This window comes from Rhinolophus sinicus, linkage group LG14, assembly GCF_036562045.2.
Source record: "Rhinolophus sinicus isolate RSC01 linkage group LG14, ASM3656204v1, whole genome shotgun sequence".
Taxonomy (NCBI): Eukaryota; Metazoa; Chordata; class Mammalia; order Chiroptera; family Rhinolophidae; genus Rhinolophus; species Rhinolophus sinicus.
In genome coordinates, this window is record NC_133763.1 from 29,224,201 (window position 1) to 29,244,834 (window position 20,634).

Sequence of the window (20,634 nt, forward strand, 5' to 3'; positions counted from 1 at the left end):
TCCCTCCCCTTTGCCCGAATTAGTTGGGCTGTGAATTTGTGTCTTCGGTCCACAGTTCTCAAAACAGCAAATTTTCTGTTGTTTTGATCTGACACTGCTACTGTTTCGCTTCTAGCACCGGGCAGGTGGGGGCGGGGCGAGCTCTGGGAGGGGACGGAGGGGGCGGCTAGTCTCAGTGCCTAAGTCTTCCGTTCTCTGCTTGGCAGTGCGGGCTTAAACCACCGTTTTGAGCCTTTTTTCCTCAGTCGTTTCTCCGAGGTCTGTGCCGTGAGCTTTGGGTTCAGCCGTGTTATATGCTGTCCCCTCAGCCCTGTGGAGCCCTCGCGGAGCCCTAAGCAGTCCAATCTCCCGCAGCTATGGTAGTTCCGGGAAGCAGCGAGCTCGGAGCACTGAGCTAGGTGTGCGTCCTGCGCCCGCGCGGCTCTGTCTCCACGCACCTCTCGGTTTCCTCCTCCCACCACTCTCGCGAATCTCCCACCTGTAGGTGATTTCAGTCGGTAGTGGGCCTCTTCGTCTTGCCTGTCTGCTGTGCAGGGAGTCCTTTGTGGAGTTTTTGTTGTTTGATTCTTTGTAAATTCCAGGGGAGCTTTACAGAGGCTCACCTCACACCGCCATTTTTCCGGACCCAGGTTCCTATTCTAAAACCTATAACATATCTGAATTTTCACTGTTTTCTTTATGACTGTATCCACATTGACACCTTGCTTTGCAACTCAATTGGCAGATATTAATATTCAAAGATCATTTTGTATTCTTCACCTGATCATTGCTTTCAATTATTGCTTCTTTCTCTTCTTCATTAGCCTGTCTATATTGACACTTACCTTCTACATGCTTAAGTCTTCTTCATCTTAAAAAAATAAAAACTCTCATTTGAACTTACATTTCTCTCCAGTTGCCAATCCTCTTTCCAGATAAGATGGGAGAATGTTTACATGTGTCAGTGAATGTTTATGATCTTGTGTCTCCAAACCAGGTTTTTCCAACTTCAACACTATTTTAGGCCTGATAATTCTTTATTGTTGGGGATGTTCTGTACACTGTAGGATGTTTAGCAGCATCCCTGATCTTTAATAAATAGATACCACCCCTGTCCCCCAGTTGTGCCAACCAAAAATATCTGTAGACCACTTTTTTTGGGGGAGGGGCAAAATTATTCCAGTTAAATTAAACTTATAATGGTGGTTGTTTGAATGGTCATGTTCAAAGAGACTCTGAAAAGCTATAACAGCATTTCTTTAGTAGAAGAGAATGTAGCTGATTATGTTACCGGAGTGACAACAATAGCAAAGAGTATAATTCTTTTAAGAAGCTAGGCTGACAGGAAACCAGTAGTGCATTTAGAGAAAAGGTATGAAAAAATGTTGCTCTGGGAAATATTCAGAGTGAACATTGAGAGATTGTATGACTTCAGTTTATTGAAACTTGAAGTCATGCAAAACACATATTAATGAATTTAATTAATTAATTTTTAATTAAGATAAATTCTGTCTGATACTTTATATGTAGTAAGTTAACAAGCTGGGTAACCCATTACCATATTTGATGGAAGAATAGTGCCAGGATTTGGAGGAGAAACATAACCCCTAAAGAGAAATGTTTGCCCTTTGAACCATGATCAAATTTGAGATGAGGTTCATGTATATAAATGTTATTTACATATACCAAGACATTCAGGTTTGTATCAGTTTTGAAAAAAAGTATTGTGAGTTTACGTATAAATTATAGAATGTTATTCTTTATGACAGAAAGGAAAATAATGATGTTTCCATTAAGCATAAGAAGTGAAGTGCCCTCTTCATTTCCGCACACCCAGCACTGACTTTGGGCTACCATTGGATTCAAATCTCTAGGTTGCTCCCTCTTGATGGATAACATAAGGAACTAAATTAAGAAAGTCAGAATGTCTGTTGTGAGAGTATGAGAAAAGGTGATTCCAATGTGGCCTTGAGCTCTGTATTTTATTTTAATATTTTGTACATGTTGTAGAAAATTTCTGAGGCCAATCACATGATGCACTGAAAAGATGTTATAAATAAAAAACAAATTATGTTTTCAAACCCTGGGCTGAAATTAGGGAAATAGCTCTAATTCTCCCATAAATGTGAGTTGCAGTGGTATAATGGTGTCAGCTGGCTCACAAGAGTTAATTTTCCATCTCTCTTCCCAACTCTGTGTTCAGTGACTGGAATCAACCATGGTAGGAATATTTACACCATGGAATCAAAACATGCCACAAATCAGGAATTTTTTCTTTCTTTCCAGAGAACTGTTTCACCTGAAGATAGGTCTTATTTGCCCTACTTCACAGATGAAACTAAGGCTCAGAAAAGTAACTCGCTAAATGAGTTTAACTTTGAAAACTACATGAGTTCTTGGGAGGCAAGGCATAACATTAATGTAAGAGAATTTCTTATTTTTCTACTCAAATGATAGACTCCAGCTGAATTTAGGTTTTCTTCATAGAAGATTCAGTATTCTTGTGAATTGATTTCCTTTTTTTTTTTTTTTTTAATTTTCATTGTGCACAACAGGTTATAATAAGAACATTTTAATGTTTCTTTGTTTTTCTTACCTTCCTCATTGAAAATAGAACGGATCACAAGGCAGTCTTTAAGACCTGGATTTTGGTGTATAGTAGAATGTTATTTTTCCATCATTCTTGATTTTCTAACAAATGTATTATTTGCAAAATATTCCCAACATTTGATTAATTAATCCCTGTTATATTACTAACAAGTTCTATCCTGAATGAAATTTTATCCTGAACAAATTTTTTCAGCTGTCTATTATAGGGTATGCCACTAGTGACCTCTAAGGTCATTACCATTCATACCAGCATGCAGATTCTTAAGCTTCTAACAACTAGAGTATGTCCTGCTGTTAAAATACTAACGTGGGACATAAGTCCTAAATAAAACAATTTTAGACTTATTTTATTGAAGATGTAGCCTCTGGAGCGATTTTTAATTTTGTTGTGAAATGAAGTTTTTATTTTGTTTTGAAAGTTTCAGGATCTGAAGCTGAGGGAATTCTACTGTGAGGGAAACCCACTGTTCTTGAAGCAGCCTGTTAATGCTATAAAACAAGAGGAGGTCTGGAGTCTACAGGTGAAGCTTTATATCATTCCCACAGGTCTTCAAACTAAAGCCATGATTCAAGTTTTAAAAAGTTTTTTTTTTTTTTTTTAATTAAATTTATTGGGGTGACAATTGTTAGTAAAATTACATAGATTTCAGGTGTACAATTCTGTATTACATCATCTATAAATCCCATTGTGTTTTCATCACCCAGAGTCAGTTCTCCTTCCATCCCCCCCCCCCTTACCCTCTCACCCCACCCCCCCCCCCTCTGGTAACCACTAAACTATTATCTGTGTCTATGAGTTTTTTTTTCTCATTCATTTTTCTTGTTCTTTTTCTGTTTTTGTTTGTTATTATATACCATATATCAATGATCATATATGGTCTTTTTTTTTCTGACTGATTTCGCTTAGCATTACTCTCTCAAGATCCATCCCATCCATCACAAATGTTCCTATATCATCTTTTCTTTCTTTTAAATAGTATTCCATTGTGTATATATACCACAACTTCTTTATCCATTCATCTATTGAAGGATGTTTTGGTTGTTTCCATGTCTTGGCCACCGTAAACAAAAGCTGCATGAACATTGGGAGCACATGTCTTTATATATAAATGTTTTCATTTTTTTTGGGAGAGATACAGAGAAGAGGGATTGGTGGTATGGTAATTCTATTCGTAATTTTTTTTGGAACTTCCACACTGCCTTCCATAACGGCTGCTGCACCAGTCATTCCCACCAACAGTGTATGAGGGTTCCTTTTTTCTCCACAGCCTCTCAATACTTGTTATTATTTGTCTTGTTGATGATAGCCATTCTGACTGGGGTGAAGTGATGGCTCGTTGTGGTTTTATGTGCATTTCTCTGATCATTAGTTATGTTGAGCATTTTTTCATATGTCGATTGGCCATTTGTATGTCCTCTTTGGAGAAATGTCTCTTCAGGTCCTCTGCATTTTTTCAATTGTTGTTTGTTTTTTGTTGTTGAGTTGCATGAGTTCCTTGTATATTTTTGATATTAGCCCCTTATTGAAGGCACTGTTTGCAAAAATCTTCTCCCATTCAGTTGGTTGCCTCTTTATTATGTCGATGGTTTCTTTTGCTGTGCAGAAGCTTTTAAGTTTCATATAGTCCCATTCGTTTATTTTAGCTTTTAATTCCATTGCCTTTGGAGTCAAATTCATAAAATGCTCTTTGAACCCAAGGTCCATAAGTTTAGTACCTATGTTTTCTTCTATGCAGTTTATTGTGTCAGGTCTTATGCTTAAGTCTTTGATCCATTTTGAATTAACTTTGGTACATGGTGACAAATAGCAGTCCAGTTTCATTCTTTTGCACGTGGCTATCCAATTCTCCCAGCACCATTTATTGAAGAGGCTGTCTTTGCTCCATTGTATGTTTTTAGCTTCTTTGTCAAAAATTATCTGTCCATATTTATGTGGTTTTATTTCTGGGTTCTCAATTCTATTCCATTGGTCTATGTGTCTGTTTTTCTGCCAATACCATGCTGTTTTGATGATTGTAGCCCTGTAGTACAAGCCAAAGTCAGGAAGTGTGATACCTCCAGCATTGTTCTTTTTCTTAAGATTGCTTTGGCTATTTGGGGTCTTTTGTGGTTCCAAACAAATCTGATGATTTTTTGTTCTATTTCTTTAAAAAATGCCATTGGGATTTTGATGGGGATTGCATTGAATCTGTATATTGCTTTGGGTAATATGGCCATTTTAACTATGTTGATTCTTCCAATCCATGAGCACGGAATGTCTTTCCATTTCTTCCTGTCTTCTTCAATTTCTTTCAAAAATGTCTTAAAGTTTTCAGCATATAGGTCTTTCACATCCTTGGTTAAGTTTATTCCTAGGTATTTTATTCTTTTTGCTGCAATTGCAAAAGGAATTTTTTAAAAATTTCTTTTTCTGAGATTTCGTTGTTAGTATATAGGAAAGCAATGGACATTTGTACGTTGATTTTGTAGCCAGCAACTTTACTGTATTCGTTGATTGTTTCTAATAGCTTTTTGGTGGAGTCTTTAGGGTTTTCTATATATAGCATCATGTCATCTGCAAAGAGTGATAATTTAACTTCTTCATTCCCAATTTGGATGCCTTTTATTTCTTTCTCTTGCCTGATTGCTGGCAAGGACTTCCAACACTATGTTGAAAAGCAGAGGTGATAGGGGACAGCCCTGTCGTGTTCCTGGAGATAGAGCAAAGGTCTTCAGTTTTTCACCATTAATTATGAGATTAGTTGAGGGCTTGTCATATATGGCCTTTATTATGTTAAGGTATTTTGCTTCTATTCCTATTTTATTAATTGTTTTAATCATAAATGGATGAGTTATGTTTTCAAATGCTTTTTCTGCATTAATTGATATAATCATATGATTTTTGTCCTTTATTTTGTTTATGTGATGTATCACATTGATGGATTTGCGGATGTTGAACCATCCTTGTGCCTTGGGGATGAACCCCACCCACTTGGCTCTTGATGAATAATCTTTTTAATGCATTGTTGTATTCTATTTGCTAGAATTTTGTTTAGGATTCTTGCATCGATATTCATCAGAGATATTGGTCTGTAGTTTTCTTTTTTTGTGCTGTCCTTACCAGGTTTTGGTATCAGGGTAATGTTGGCCTCATAAAATGAGTTAGGGAGTACTGTCTCTTCTTCAATTTTTTGGAAGAGTTTGAGCAGGATTGGTATTAGATCCCCTTTGAAGGTTTGGTAGAATTCACTAGTGAAGCCATCTGGTCCTGGACTTTTGCTTTTGGGAAGGTTTCAGATTAACTGATTCAATTTCGTTACTGATGATCGGTCTGTTTAGATTTTCCAGTTCTTCATGGTTCAGCCTTGGAAGGCTATATGTTTCTAAGAACTTGTCCGTTTCTTCTAGGTTATTGAATTTGGTGGCATATAGTCCTTCATAATACTCTTGGATGATCATTTGTATTTCTGTGGTGCCTGTGATAACTTCCTCTTTTTTGTTTCTGACTTTGTGAATTAGTGTCTTCTCTCTTTTTATCTTTCTGAGTCTAGCCAAGGGTTTGTCAATTTTGTTAATTTTTTCAAAGAATCAGCTCTTTGTCACATTAATTTTTTCCATTGTCTTTTTGTTTTCTATTTCATTTATTTCTGCTCTGATTTTCGTTATTTCCTTTCTTCTGCTGACCTTGGGGTCACTTGTTCTTCTTTTTCTAGTTCTTTAAGGTGTAATATGAGGTTATTTATTTGGTATTTTTCTTGTTTCTTATGATAGGCCTGTAATGATATACATTTCCCTCTTAAAACTGCTTTCGCTGCATCCCAAAATTTTGGTAGGATGTATTTTCATTGTCATTTGTTTCTATGTATCTTTTGATCTCACCTCTAATTCCTTCATTGACCCAGTCGTTCTTTAAAAGTATGTTGTTTAATCTCCATGTATTTATGTGTTTTCCTGCTTTCTTTTTGCAGTTGATAGCCAATTTCAAAGCCCTGTGATCAGAGACTATGCTTGGTATGATTTCAATCTTCTTAAATTTGCTGAGGCTGATTTTATGTCCCAATATATGGTCTATCCTTGAGAATGTTCCGTGTACACTAGAAAAGAATGTATAGTCTGATATTTTAGGATGACGTGCTCTATAAATGTCAATTATGTCCATTTCATCTAATGTGTCATTTAGAGCTCCTATTTCGTTATTTATTTTCTGTTTGGATGATCTATCCATAGCTGTCAATGATGTATTTAAGTCCCCTAGTATAATTGTGTTTTGGTCAATTTTTCCTTTTGGTTCTGTTAGTAGTTGCTTGGTATATTTCGGTGCTTCCTGATTGGCAGCATAAATATTGATGACTGTTATGTCTTCTGGTTGTACAGTCCCCTTCACCACTATGAAATGTCCATCTTTGTCTCTTGTTATCTTTTTCACCTTGAAGTCTGTTTCATCTGATGTCAGTATGGCTACACCTGATTTTCTCTGGGTACCATTTGCTTGGAGTGTTAATTTCCACCCTTTCACTTTGAGTCTATGCTTGTCCTTGTAGCTGAGATGTGTCTCTTGGAGACAGCATATGGTTGGGTTTAGTTTTTTGATCCAGTCTGCTACTCTGTGCCTTTTTATTGGTGAGTCCAGTCCATTTACATTTAAGGTGATTATTGATATGTAAGGATTTCCTGCCATTTTATCTTTAGTTTTCTGGGAAGGCTGTTTCTCCATTATTTCTTTGCCTTTTTGTTGTTGTCCATTATTTCTGTGTGGTGGTATTCTATGATGTTTCCCTCTGTTTCTACTTTTATTACAGTATATATTTCAGTTCTGGATTTTTTTTGAGTGGTTACCCTTAAGTTTATGTAAAAGAAAGTTTGATATTTAGAGTATTCCATTTTCTTCAGCACGCTTACTTTCTCCATTCCCATATTCCGGTTCAGGCCTTTACTCTCCCCCTTTTTGAGTTGTGGTTGCCACAAATTGTCCCTGTTGATGGTGGTCGAACATCCTCCTTTAGTATTTCTTGTAGTGCAGGTCGTGTATTAGAACATTGCCTCAGCTTCCCTATATCTGGAAAGGTCTTTATTTCTCCTTCATATCTAAAGAATATCTTTGCTGGATATATTATTCTTGGCTCATAATTTCTCTCTTTCAATAGTTTGAATATTTGGTTCCACTCCCTCCTGGCTTGTAGAGTTTCTGCTGAAAAATCTGATGATAATCTAATGGGCTTTCCTTTGTAGGTTACCGTCTTTTTTTCCCTGGCTGCCTTGAGGATTCTTTCTTTGTCGTTGATTTTAGACAGCTTCAATACAATGTGCCTTGGAGAAGGCCTGTTGGGATTGAGGTAATTAGGTGTTCTATTTGCTTCTTGGATTCGAGGATCCAGTTCTGTCCATTCTGTCCACAAGTTTGGGAAGTTCTCATCGACAATTTGTTTGAATATATTCTGTGTTCCCTTCTCTCTTTCTTCCTCTTCTGGTATGGCCATTATTCTTATATTGTTCTCTCTGATGGAGTAAGCAGTTCTTGTTGAGTTCTTTCATTTCTTTTAAGTCTTACGTCTCTTTCTTCTTCCATCTATGTAATTTCCAGGTTTCTATCTTTGTTGTCACTGATTCTTTCCTCCATCTGGTCAACTCTACTACCTACGCTGGTTATTTCATTCTTAATTTCTTCTATTGAGTTCTTAATCTCCAGAAATTCCATTTGGTTCTTTTTTAAAATTCCAATCTCTTTCGTAAAATGCTCATGCTGTTCTTTGATTGTGTTTCTGAGTTCATTTAACTGCCTATCTGTGTTTTCTTGCATCCCGTTGAGTTTTTTCAGAGCTTCAATCTTGAATTCTCTGTCATTTAAGTCACATATTTCCAAATATTTATGTTCCTTTTCTGGAGACTTTTCACTTTCTTTCTGAGCTATCTTGTTGCCTTGGTTATTCATGGCAATTACTGATTTATTATTTCTCTTCCTAGATGTCTACAGTAGTGGCTTCTGCAACAGGTTTATACGAAGAAGTCTTTCTTTTGTTTTCCAGTACTTGTTGGTAGAATGTTTTATTTTTTCTCCAACTGCAGCTTATTTTTCTTCTCCCACACTGTAGTGCTATGTTTTCTCTGCACTATTCCAGCTTCTCACACAATGGAGGGATTCCCTGGGAGACGGGCTTCTCCTCTGTTAATAGTTCACCTAGGTCACATGGTGCAATGTGCGTGTGGGTATGCGGAGAGCTTTTGAAGTTCCAAAGCTGTTCCTGCACCAGTTTCAGAGCCGGTATGTTTCAGCAGTTCTGTTTACTCCTGCAGGGATCCGCCCAGATAGGTGGGGCCAGGGGCAGGGTGAGTTGTGAGAGGTGGCCCAGAGCAATGGCAGCGACCACCACCACAGCCGGTCCTGCTTCCACAGCTCCCTCCCCTTTGCGGAACTAGTTGGGCTGCGAATCTGTGTCTGCAGTCCACAGATCTCAGAACAGCAAATATTCTGTTCTTTTGATCTGACACTGCTACTGTTACCTTTCTAGCACTGGGCAGGTGGGGGCAGGGCGAGCTCTGGGAGGGTAGGGAGGGGGCGGCTATTCTCAGTGCCTAAGGCTTCCATTCTCTGCTCCGCAGTGAGGGCTTAAACCACGGTTTTCAGCCTTCTTCCCTCATTCTTTTCTCCGAGGTCTCTGCCGTGAGTGTTGGGTTCAGCCATGTTACATGCTGCCCCCTCAGCCCTGTGGGCCATAAGTGGAGCCTTAGCAGTCTGAGTTCTTCCCTCTCCTGCAGCTGCAGTAGTTCCAGGATGTAGCGAGCTCGGAGCACTGAGCTAGGTCTGCATCCTGCGCCCGCGCAGCTCCATCTCCGCACTTCTCTCTTCCCTCCTCTCCCCGCTCGCGCAATTTGCCCACTTGTAGGTGAGTTCATTGGTGGACCTCTTCATCTTTCCTGTTTGCTGTGCAGGGAGTCCTTTGTGGAGTTATTGTTGTTTGATTAGTTGTAAATTTCAGGGGAGCTTTACAGAGGCTCACCTCACGCCGCCATTTTGATTGTAAATCCTAGGATTTAATTTTAAGTATTATATAATTAAAAAATATTTTTTAACTTTCAGGTGATGATATTGACGGTCCTGGTGAGAGTCAGCTTCACCACCCCTTTTATTGTTTAATATTGTAATATTGTTACCTTACATGAAATTTCTGGACATATCTATGTGGATAGGTTTAATACAGGTTGAATTGAGAGATTTGATGAATAGAAAGCAGTACTCTTTACCATTATGGCTCTATTGAAGTACTCAATGAAGGACTAATGCTTTTCTAACTTTAACATGCAAAGGGATTACATGAGGAACCTTACTAATTGCAGATTCTGATTGAGTATGTCTGGAATGCAGTTGAGAGTCTGAATTTTTAACGAGCTTCCATGTGCTACAAATTCTACTGGTTCATCGTCTGCAATTTCAGTAGTAAGGATCTAGACAGTAGTAAATATGATAGTCAATTTTCAAGTTCAGTCTGAATATCTGTACAGTTCTTGCTTACTGTAATGAGAAGTACAAAATTTAAACTAAACTTTATCTAATAATGTAAATTTATTATAACTTGGAGTTTTGTATGTAACAGACATAGAAATATCACAATGGAAGTAAGTTTCTTTTCTTATATTATTGAAAACTAAATTTATCTACAATACCAGTGAGTCATTGACATTATACTTCATTATATATACTATGGAAATTTAATTTAATAGACTGCAAAAAATAAGCCAAAAATATAAACTAATGAAATGGGAATCCATGTAATATAAAACAGCTAGTTTGAAAATTATCTGAGGAACAATATTCTTTTTTAATCTAGGAAATAACATCAAGATTTATAATGAATCAGCTAGCAGAAAAGAACCCTTTCCTAATGCAAGCCATAGAATGGTACCCAGAGGTCAGGAGCACAATCTCTCAGGGAAGAAAATGTGCAGTATGTGGAAAGTCATTTTTAACCATATGGCTGGAATGTGTTGAATTTGTTCCTCCATCAAAGGTAAGTGGTGCTTTTTGTGTGAATATGAGCATAAGTCCTCCTCTTATTCTTTGTCCTTATCTAAATCAAACAATGCTAACTAGATTTATGTGTAAGAATCCACTTCTATGATAATATAATATTGTCCCAGTTTTACTGAGATATAACTGACACATAATATTATGCAAGTTTAGGTGTATAATGTGTTGATTAATTGTAAGCGGGCATTTTCCTGCCAAATCGCGTCGTAACGCGGGGCTTTTTTGACATTTTCTCGCCAAAATTAGACTTTCCATAAAATATTCATATTTTTCTATCTATTTGATATTTTTCTATGAAACTTTCAGTGTTTTAGTTTAAAAAGAGGTGCAAAATATGTGTTATTCTCGTCTCCCGCGCTTTGGTATAAAAAGCGATATGACGAGTTTACTCGTTTCCTGCAAAAAATGTGTTAAATACATTTATAAATTGCAAAATGATTACCGCCATAGTATTAGTTACCGCCTCCATCCTATCACATAGTTATCACCTCTTTTTTTTTTTGTGGTGAGAGCAATTAAGATCTACTCTTTTAGTGACATTGAAATATATGATACAGTATTAGTAGTTATAATCACCATACTGTACATTAGGTGCCCAAACTTGTTAATCTTGTAACTGGAAATTTGTACCTTTTGACCAATATCTCCCAATTTTTCCTACCCCCACCCTTGGAAACTACGACTTTGCTTTTCCTCTGAGTTTGTCATGTTTTAGATTCCACATGTAAATGATGTCATAAGCATTTGTCCTTCTTTGTCTGATTTACTTCAGTTAGTATAATGCGCTCAAGATCCATCTAAGTTGTCATGAATGGTAGGATTTCCTTCTTTTTCATGGCTGAATAATATTCCATGGCTATTGTGAGTACTGATGCAATGAACATGAGAGTGCAGATATCTCCATGAGATTCTGATTTCAATTTCCTTGGGCATATACTCAGAAGTGGGATTGTTGGAGCATATTTTTAGTTTCAATTTTTTGAGGAGCCTGCATACTGCATACTGTTTTCCACAGTGGTGGTACCAATTTGCATTCCAGTGCATTAGGGTTCAGTCCCTCTGCTTATTTTTTAATTGGGTTGTTAGTTTTTTGGCTGTTGAGTTGTATGAATTCTTTACATATTTTGGATATTAACCCTGGTCAGATATATAATTTGCAAATATTTTCTCCCATTCTGTAGGTTGCCTGTTCATTTTGTTGAATTTCTTTTGCTGTACAAATTTTTTTAGTTTGACGTAGTCCCACTTATTTATTTGTGCTTTTATTGCTTGTACTTTTGCTGTCATATCCAGAAATTACTGCCAAAACCTATGTCAAAGGTTTTTTTTCTCCAACATCATTTGTTGAAGAGACTATCTTTTCCCAATTGAAAAGTATTCTTGGCTTCCTTGTCAAATATTAGTTGACTGTATATGTGGAGGTTTATTTCTGGGCTTTTAATTCCATTCCATTGGTCTATGTGTCAATTTTTATGCCAGTACCATACTGTGTTTTTGATTACTCAAAACAGCTTTGTAGTATAGTTTGAAATCAGGAAATGTGATGAATTTTGCTTTCATCTTTCTTAGGATTGCTTTGGCTATTTGGGGTGTTTTGTGGCTTCATACAAATTTTACGATTGCTTTTCTATTTCTGTAAAAAATGCCATTGGAATTTTAATAAGGATTGCATTAAATCTAGAGATGGCTTTGGGTAATATGGATATTTTGACAATATTAATTCTTGTGATCCATGAACATGGGATTTCTTCCCATTTGTTTGTGTCTTCTTAATATATTTCATCCAAGTCTTAGAGTTTTCAGCATACAGATTTTTCACCTCCTTTTTTAGATATATTCTTAAGAACTTGATTGTTTTTGGTGCGCTGGTGAATGGGATTATTTTATTTATTTCTTTTTCAGATGTGTTTTTGTTAGTGTATAGAAACACAATTGTTTTCTGTATGTTGACTTTGTATCCTGTAACTTTACTGAATTTGTTGATTAGCTCTAGCAGTTTTTTGGAGCAGTCTTTAGGATTTTCTATATATAAAATCATATTGTCTGCAAACAAAGATGATTTTACTTCTTTTTTTCCCATTTGGATGCCTTTTATTTTATTTTCCAACCTGACTGTTCTGGATAGGATTTCCAGTACTGTGTTGTATAGGAGGGGTGAGAATGGGTACTGCATATATAGAGAGAGCCCAGCACAGTGCATGCTACATATTTTATTTCTAAGGATGTCTAGTGAATCCCAACATCTGGATTTGAATACTAGCTCCTCTGTTTTATTAGGTTATTAATATATTATATCAAATGTATCGTAGAGATAAATCTGGCAGAGCTGCTGCCAAAAAGGGATAATGTCAAGGTGAAATAATGGTTGAGGAGAAATTTGAAAGTCAAAACCTGCTGGACATTAAACACCAAAAGAAAAGAGAGGTCATCAGTGGAAAAATAAAAATAGAAATGCATCTTGTTCTCAAGATGGGAGTAAATCTATGATCTTGATTGCTTTCATAACCTATCTGTGAATTGTTCGCATTACCATCTGAAATGCATTGTTATATTTAAGAGACATTTAAAGAGTATAACACATGTCATATTACATACTTGATAAAAGTTGCCAAAACACTCTGTTTTTCACTGACCATGATATGAACACCTTGGATAAGTTGCCATGTTCATTTTTTCCCAATGCTCTGATAGATTTCCTCTCAAAATCGTCTGATGAGCTGCTAGTCTCATTTTAAGTAGAGAAATTGCAGCCTAATTATAATAACCACAGCCAACATTTTTTGGTACTGACTGGGTTTCTGACATTGTGCTAAGCATGTCACCTGGAATACCTCAATTAATATAAAAAATAACCCTGTGACACCAAAGAGAAATCCAAGGTGCAGAGGAGTGAAGTAATTTGACCAAGTTCACGAAGCGGCTAAGTAGAGGCTATGGGCAGTGCATCCACATATGTGATTCCTTGCTCTTAAACAGAGATGCTGGACCATCTTTCTAATGCTTTTCAACCCAGTTATTTCTCATTTGTTTCAACTAAATATAAGGCATTCATGTTAAAAGGCCTTATTTTGTCATAATTTATTTATTCACTTAAATTCATTAATTCTTTCCTACTTTGTGTCAGGTCCTTTACCAAGGGCTGGGAATAAAGATCCCTGGCCCTCTAGGAACTTGCGAGTTCACAGGAGAAGTCGTATAATAAGGTGATGAAAATGACAAATTAGGCTTGATGACAAGCCCTAGCACTTACCACCTGTGTCATCTTAACTTCCTCTTTGAGGCTAAGCTTCCATCTGTGATAATAATTGTACCTATCTCACAGGACTCTGATGAATGATACATGAGTAATGCATAGGCAGTGGTTAGAAAAGCAGGTGCTTAATAAAGGTAGTACATAGTAGGTGCTTAATAAGGATAGATTTTTTAAAATCAAGCCTTCCAGACAAGAAAGAATGATTACATTCTTGTGATAAGTTTTATGATGGAGGGGTGCACAGAGTGATATGAGAAAAAGGCATCTCAATTAAATGGTTACGTTCTCTGGTCTGTTACCGGGCCTACCACAGTGATTGTGTTTGGTACTTGGAGAATGCATAATGCACATCAAAATTATTTAGATAAGCATTGATTGTAAATGTGCTTTAAAAGATGGGGGGCTTTAAGATAAAGACCCAGTGAACAGGCATTTTAAATGAGGGGACTGTCTGAGTAAAGGTAACAGTATAAATAAATTGCACAATGAATACAGGTAACTCATTGAGTATGAGGTGTGGGAATGAGGTTAGAAAGAAGTGGGTGTGAGATGGGGATGGCTCTTGTGCGTTAAATTTAAAATTAATTTCAAAAGCTACTGTATTAGTTTGTTGTGGCTGCCATAACAAATCACCATAGACTGAATAAGTTAAACAACAGAAATTTATTTTCTCATAATTCTAGAGGCTAGAAGTCCGAGACCAAGGTATCAGAATGCTTGGTTTCTTCTGTGGTCTCTCTCCTTGGCTTGTAGATGGCTGTCTTCTCCCTGTGTCTTCACATCATTTTCCTTCTGCTCGTGTCTGTGTCCAAATTTCCTCTTCTTATAAGTACACCAGTCATATTCATTCAAGCCCACCCTTGATGTTATTTTAACTTAATCACCACTTTGCAGATGCTGTCTCCAAATACAGTCACATTTGGAGATACTGGGGGCTAGGACTCTGACATATGAATTTGGGAGGGGGATACGATTCAGCTCATAACAGCTACTTACAGTTTTGAAGCAGTGGAGTAGCAAGATGATATTTGTTTTTGTCAAAGACAGATTGGAATTGGTGATGTGGATTCAAGGATTGTTTATATAAGTATGACACTTGAAGCCATGGGAATGAAAATTGCTGAGAACAGTTTACGGTGAATTGAGATCAGAAGGACAGAATCCTTGAGGATAACAATATTAAATGGTTGGGCAAAACCAGAAGTCAGCAAAGGAGAATGAGAAAATGCACTCATGGAGAGAGGAGTAAAACCAGGTAGAGTAGGGACAAATTTTCTAGCTATAAAACAAAGATATGTAAGAAATAGGATTTTCTTACTTTTTCTTCTGCTGAACTTATCTTCTGTTTGGACCCTCATTCTACTGGAAAACTTATTCTAGTTAATTCCAGTTTTATGTGGTAATTTTTAGGATGATCTTAGTCATTTCAGAATTAATCTTGATCATTTAGGATTTCCTTCTCCTTGCTTTCTTCAAGAGCAATATGTTCTGCCAACATCTTCTGTTCCATGTGAGCATCCCCTGAGGTATATGGTCATCCTATCAAGACCTCAAATATGGTCCTGTTTCCATGATGGTGTCTGCTGAGTTGCCCACTTGCCACCGATCTCTGCTTATCTGTCCATGTGCCCTGTGCCTTCTTGTTCTCACCTTGAAGTCCCTTTGGCTTGCTGGTCCTCTTTCAGCCAATTCCACACTATTCTTTGATTGTGAGAAAACTTGGTTCTTCCCTTATTCCATTATGGACTCTAGAATGAGTTGATTAAAGGTGCCACATTGAGAGATTTAGGGCTGAGGAGAAAAAACTGGACTGGAAAATTTAGAGGAGGAAGATGGTGCCCTTTGTGTCATTAAATGGGTGGGGGGTGGGCTAGAAGCAAGTTGCATCAATCAGGTGGCTAAATGGGAACACAGAAGTGAAGCCAGCAAGTCTTGACTAATCTCCAAAAAATATAGACAGTAAAAGGTGGAAGAACAATAGGATATTCTCTGGAGAGTGAAGAGGGCTTGAGGAAAGATTTTGAGGATGGGGGAATATGTGCATAATTTTAGGTTGTGAAAGGAGCTAGTAGAAGATAAAACTTAAAATTAGTCTATTTTGTATGCCAATTCAGGAAGAGTTTAATGTTTTTATTATCGACTGCCTATTTTAAGGTTAGAATTTGGTTACCACATGGTAATCCTCATCTGTTCCATTACCTTAAAGTATTGAGTAAGCCACAAAGAGAGGTATGAAAGTTTTTAAACAACTAGATAGTGGTAGTGCTTTCCACTTACAAAATTACTTTTACATATATTTTTCCTTTAATACCTTAAAGGTGTTAAAGGGTACTCACTATATGCAAGGTACTGTGCTAGGCTCTCAGGGGCCAAAGATGAATAAGACACAGTCCATACCATCAAGAAGATCACAGACTATTAAAATATAATGTTATAAGATTAAAATAAGGCATTATATACTCATGCTATGGAGTCACAGACAGAGCAAATGGCTACTTAGGAGGTGTTTTAGTTTGCTCAGGCTGCTAAAATGAAATACCACAGACTGGGTAGCTTATAAAAAACAGAAATTTAGCTCTGGAGGCTGGAAGTCCAAAATCAGTGTGCCAGCATGTTGGGTTGGAGGGCCTCTTTGGGTCATGGTCTTCCTGAAGGTAACTGAAGATGCTAGGAAGCTATGGGTCTCTTTTATAAGGGCACTAATCCCAATCATGAGGACTTTGCCCTCATGACCTAATCACCTCTAAAAACCCACCTCCTAATACCATCATATTAATCATGAGGATTTCAACATATGAATTTTTGGGGGGGACACAAACATTCAACCTATAGCAGGAGGCTTAGGGGAAACTTTCCTGAGGAGTTGACCTTTGAGTAACATGAGTTCTCAATCTTCATATTAACTCTGTGACTTTGTTTTCATTGTCCCATTCACAGATGAGGTAACTAAATAAGTTAAGTAGCTGTTCATAAGTTTCACACACACACACACACACACACACACACACACACACGTTAACATTAGTCAGCACTGAAGAAAGAATAGGAGAATAAGGAGAATAAAGAGATTTTGTATCTATGTAATTTCATTTTAAAAACTAAAAAGGAAGTAAGACTACATTTTTATCAATTAACTGTATTGGAATTCATTATAAAAGCATCAACAAAGTGGCATAAGAATATAGCATGGGTTAAAAACATAGTGGTTAAAAAAATTAACAGGAGACCTGGATGTGAATACTTGCTAGTGACAGAAAATGTTCAAATATTGAAGAAAGACATGATCCATCACATTGAAAAAGCACATTGAAGGCCAAGCAAAATAAATAAGACCTAGACGAACCCATACCTAGGCACATTTTTGGTAAAGGTGCATACCACCAAAGAGAAGCTATTAAGAACTAAAGATAATCAAGGGAAAAATGGCGGAGTGAGGTGAGCCTCTGTAAAGCTCCCCTGGAATCTACAAAGAATCGAACAACAAAAACTCCACAAAGGACTCCCTGCACAGCAGACAGGCAAGACGAAGAGGCCCACTACCGACTGAAATCACCTACAGGTGGGAGATTCACGCGAGTGGAGGGAGGAGGAAAGGGAGAAGCACGCGGAGACGGAGCCGCGCGGGCGCAGGACGCAGACCTCGCTCAGTGCACCGAGCTCGCTGCTTCCCGGAACTACCGCAGCTGCGGGAGAGGGAAGAACTCGGACTGCTAGGGCTCCGCTTGTGGCCCACGGGGCTGAGGGGACAGCATATAACACGGCTGAACCCAACGCTCACGGCAGAGACCTCGGAGAAAAGACTGAGGGAAAAAGGCTGAAAACGGTAGTTTAAGCCGCACTGCCGAGCAGAGAACAGAGCCTTAGGCACTGAGACTAGCCGCCCCCTCCCTCCCCTCCCAGAGCTCGCCCCGCCCCCACCTGCCCGGTGCTAAAAGCGAAACAGTAGCAGTGTCAGATCAAAACAACAGAAAATTTGCTATTTTGAGAACTGTGTACCGCAGACACAAATTCACAGCCCAACTAGTTCTGGCAAAGGGGAGAGAGCTGTGGAAGCAGGACCGGCTGTGGTGGTGGTCGCCGCCATTGCTCTGGGGCACCTCTCACAACTCACCCCGCCTCTGACCCCACCTATCTGGGCGGATCCCTGCAGGAGTAAACAGAACTGCTGAAACATACGGGCTCTGAATCAGGAGCTGGAAGAGCTTTGGAACATCAAAAGCTCTCCGCATACCCCCCGGGACACTGCGCCCTGTGACCTAGACGAACTATAAATAGAGGAGAAGCCCGTCTCCCAGGGAATCCCCCCATTGTGTGAGAAGTTGGAATAGTGCAGAGAAAATAGCACTACCGTGTGGGAGAAGAAAAATAAGTTGCAGTTGGAGAAATAATAAAACATTCTACCAACAAGTACTGGCAAACAAAAGAAAGACCGCTTCCTATCAACCTGTTGCAGAAGTCACTCCTGTAGATGTCTAGGAAGAGAAATAGTAAACCAGTAATCGCCATGAATAACCAAGGCAACAAGATAGCTCAGAAAGAAAGTGAAAAATCTCCAGAGAAGGGACTTAAAGATACAGAAATATGTGACTTAAATGACAGAGAATTCAAGATTGCAGTTCTGAAAAAACTCAGCGAGATACAAGAAAACACAGATAGGCAGTTAAATGAACTCAGAAACTCAATCAAAGAACAGTATGAGCATTTTACGAAAGAGATTGAAATCTTAAAAAAGAACCAAATAGAATTTCTGGAGATTAAGAACTCAATAGAAGAAATTAAGAATGAAATAACCAGCTTAGGTAGTAGAGTTGACCAGATGGAGGAAAGAATCAGTGACATCGAAGATAGAAACCTGGAAATGACACAGATAGAAGAAGAAAGAGACTTGAGACTTAAAAGAAATGAAAGAACTCTACAAGAACTTTCTGACTCCATCAGAAAGAGCAATATAAGAATAATGGGCATACCAGAAGGAGAAGAAAGAGAGAAGGAACAGAGAATATATTCAAACAAATTGTCGATGAGAACTTCCCAAATTTGTGGACAGAACTGGACCCTCGAATCCAAGAAGCAAATAGAACACCTAGTTACCTCAATCCCAACAGGCCTTCTCCAAGGCACATTGTATTGAAGCTGTCTAAAATCAACGACAAAGAAAGAATCCTCAAGGCAGCCAGGGAAAAGAAGACGGTAACATACAAAGGAAAGCCCATTAGATTATCATCAGATTTTTCAGCAGAAACTCTACAAGCCAGGAGGACGTGGAACCAAATATTCAAACTATTGAAAGAGAGAAATCATGAGCCAAGAATAATATATCCAGCAAAGATATCCTTTAGATATGAAGGAGGAATAAAGACCTTTCCAGACATACAGAAGCTGAGGGAATTTTCTAATACACGACCTGCACTACAAGAAATACTAAAGGAGGCTATTCGACCACCATCAACAGGGACAATTTGTGGCAAACAAAACTCAAAAAGGGGAGAGTAAAGGCCTGAACGGAATATGGGAATGGAGAAAGTAAGCGTGCTGAAGAAAATGGAATACTCTAAATATCAAACTTTCTTTTACATAAACTTAAGGGTAACCACTCAAAATAAATCCAGAATTGAAATATATACTGAAATAAAAGAAGAAACAGAGGGAAACATCATAGAATACCACCACACAGAAATAATAGACAACAACAAAAAGGCAAAGAAACAATGGAGACACAGCCTTACCAGAAAACTAAAGATAGAATGACAGGAAATCCTCACATATCAATAATCACCCTAAATGTAAATGGACTGAACTCACCAATAAAAAGGCACAGAGTAGCAGATTGGCTCAAAAAACTAAACCCAACCATATGCTGTCTCCAAGAGACACATCTCAGCTACAAGGACAAGCATAGACTCAAAGTGAAAGGGTGGAAATTGACACTCCAAGCAAATGGTACCCAGAGAAAATCAGGTGTAGCCATAATGATATCAGATGAAACAGACTTCAAGGTGAAAAAGATAACAAGAGATAAAGATGGACATTTCATAATGGTGAAGGGGACTGTACAACAAGAAGACATAACAGTCATCAATATTTATGCCCCCAATCAGGGAGCACCGAAATACACCAAGCAACTACTAACAGAACTAAAGGGAGAAATTGACCAAAACACAATTATACTAGGGGACTTAAATACATCATTGACAGCTATGGATAGATCATCCAAACAGAAAATAAATAACGAAATAGTAGCCCTAAATGACACATTAGATGAAATGGACATAATTGACATTTATAGAGCACTTCATCCTAAAACATCAGACTATACATTCTTTTCTAGTGTACACGGAACATTCTCAAGGATAGACCATATATTGGGACATAAAATCAGTCTCAACAAATTTAAGAAGATTGAAATCATACCATGCATATTCTCTGATCACAAGGCTTTGAAATTGAATATCAACTGTAAAAAGAAAGCGGGGTAAAAACACAAATACATGGAGATTAAACAACATACTTTTAAAGAAGGACTGGGTCAAAGAAGAAATTAGAGAAGAGATCAAAAGATACATAGAAACAAATGACAATGAAAATACATCCTACCAAAATTTTTGGGATGCAGCGAAAGCAGTTTTAAGAGGGAAATTTATCTCATTACAGGCCTATCTCAAGAAACAAGAAAACTCTCAAATAAATAACCTCATGTTACACCTTAAAGAACTAGAAAAAGAAGAACAAGTAAAACCCAAGGTCAGCAGAAGAAAGGAAATAATAAAAATTAGAGCAGAACTAAATGAAA

At 37.7% G+C, this 20,634-nt stretch overlaps 1 protein-coding gene across 3 annotated transcripts in view; it reads left to right on the top strand.

Moving 5' to 3' along the window:
* Positions 1–20,634, top strand: part of LRRC69 (leucine rich repeat containing 69) — a 123,090-nt gene that overhangs the window by 77,564 nt on the left and 24,892 nt on the right. For 2 of the 3 annotated variants that reach the window (XM_074319069.1, XM_074319068.1), the window contains exon 6: positions 10,392–10,571. In XM_074319069.1, coding sequence (XP_074175170.1) covers positions 10,392–10,571 — 180 coding nt within the window. Of the gene's footprint in view, positions 1–3,008; positions 3,111–10,391; positions 10,572–20,634 lie in introns of all 3 variants that reach the window. The other variant, XM_074319070.1, reaches the window with a different exon arrangement.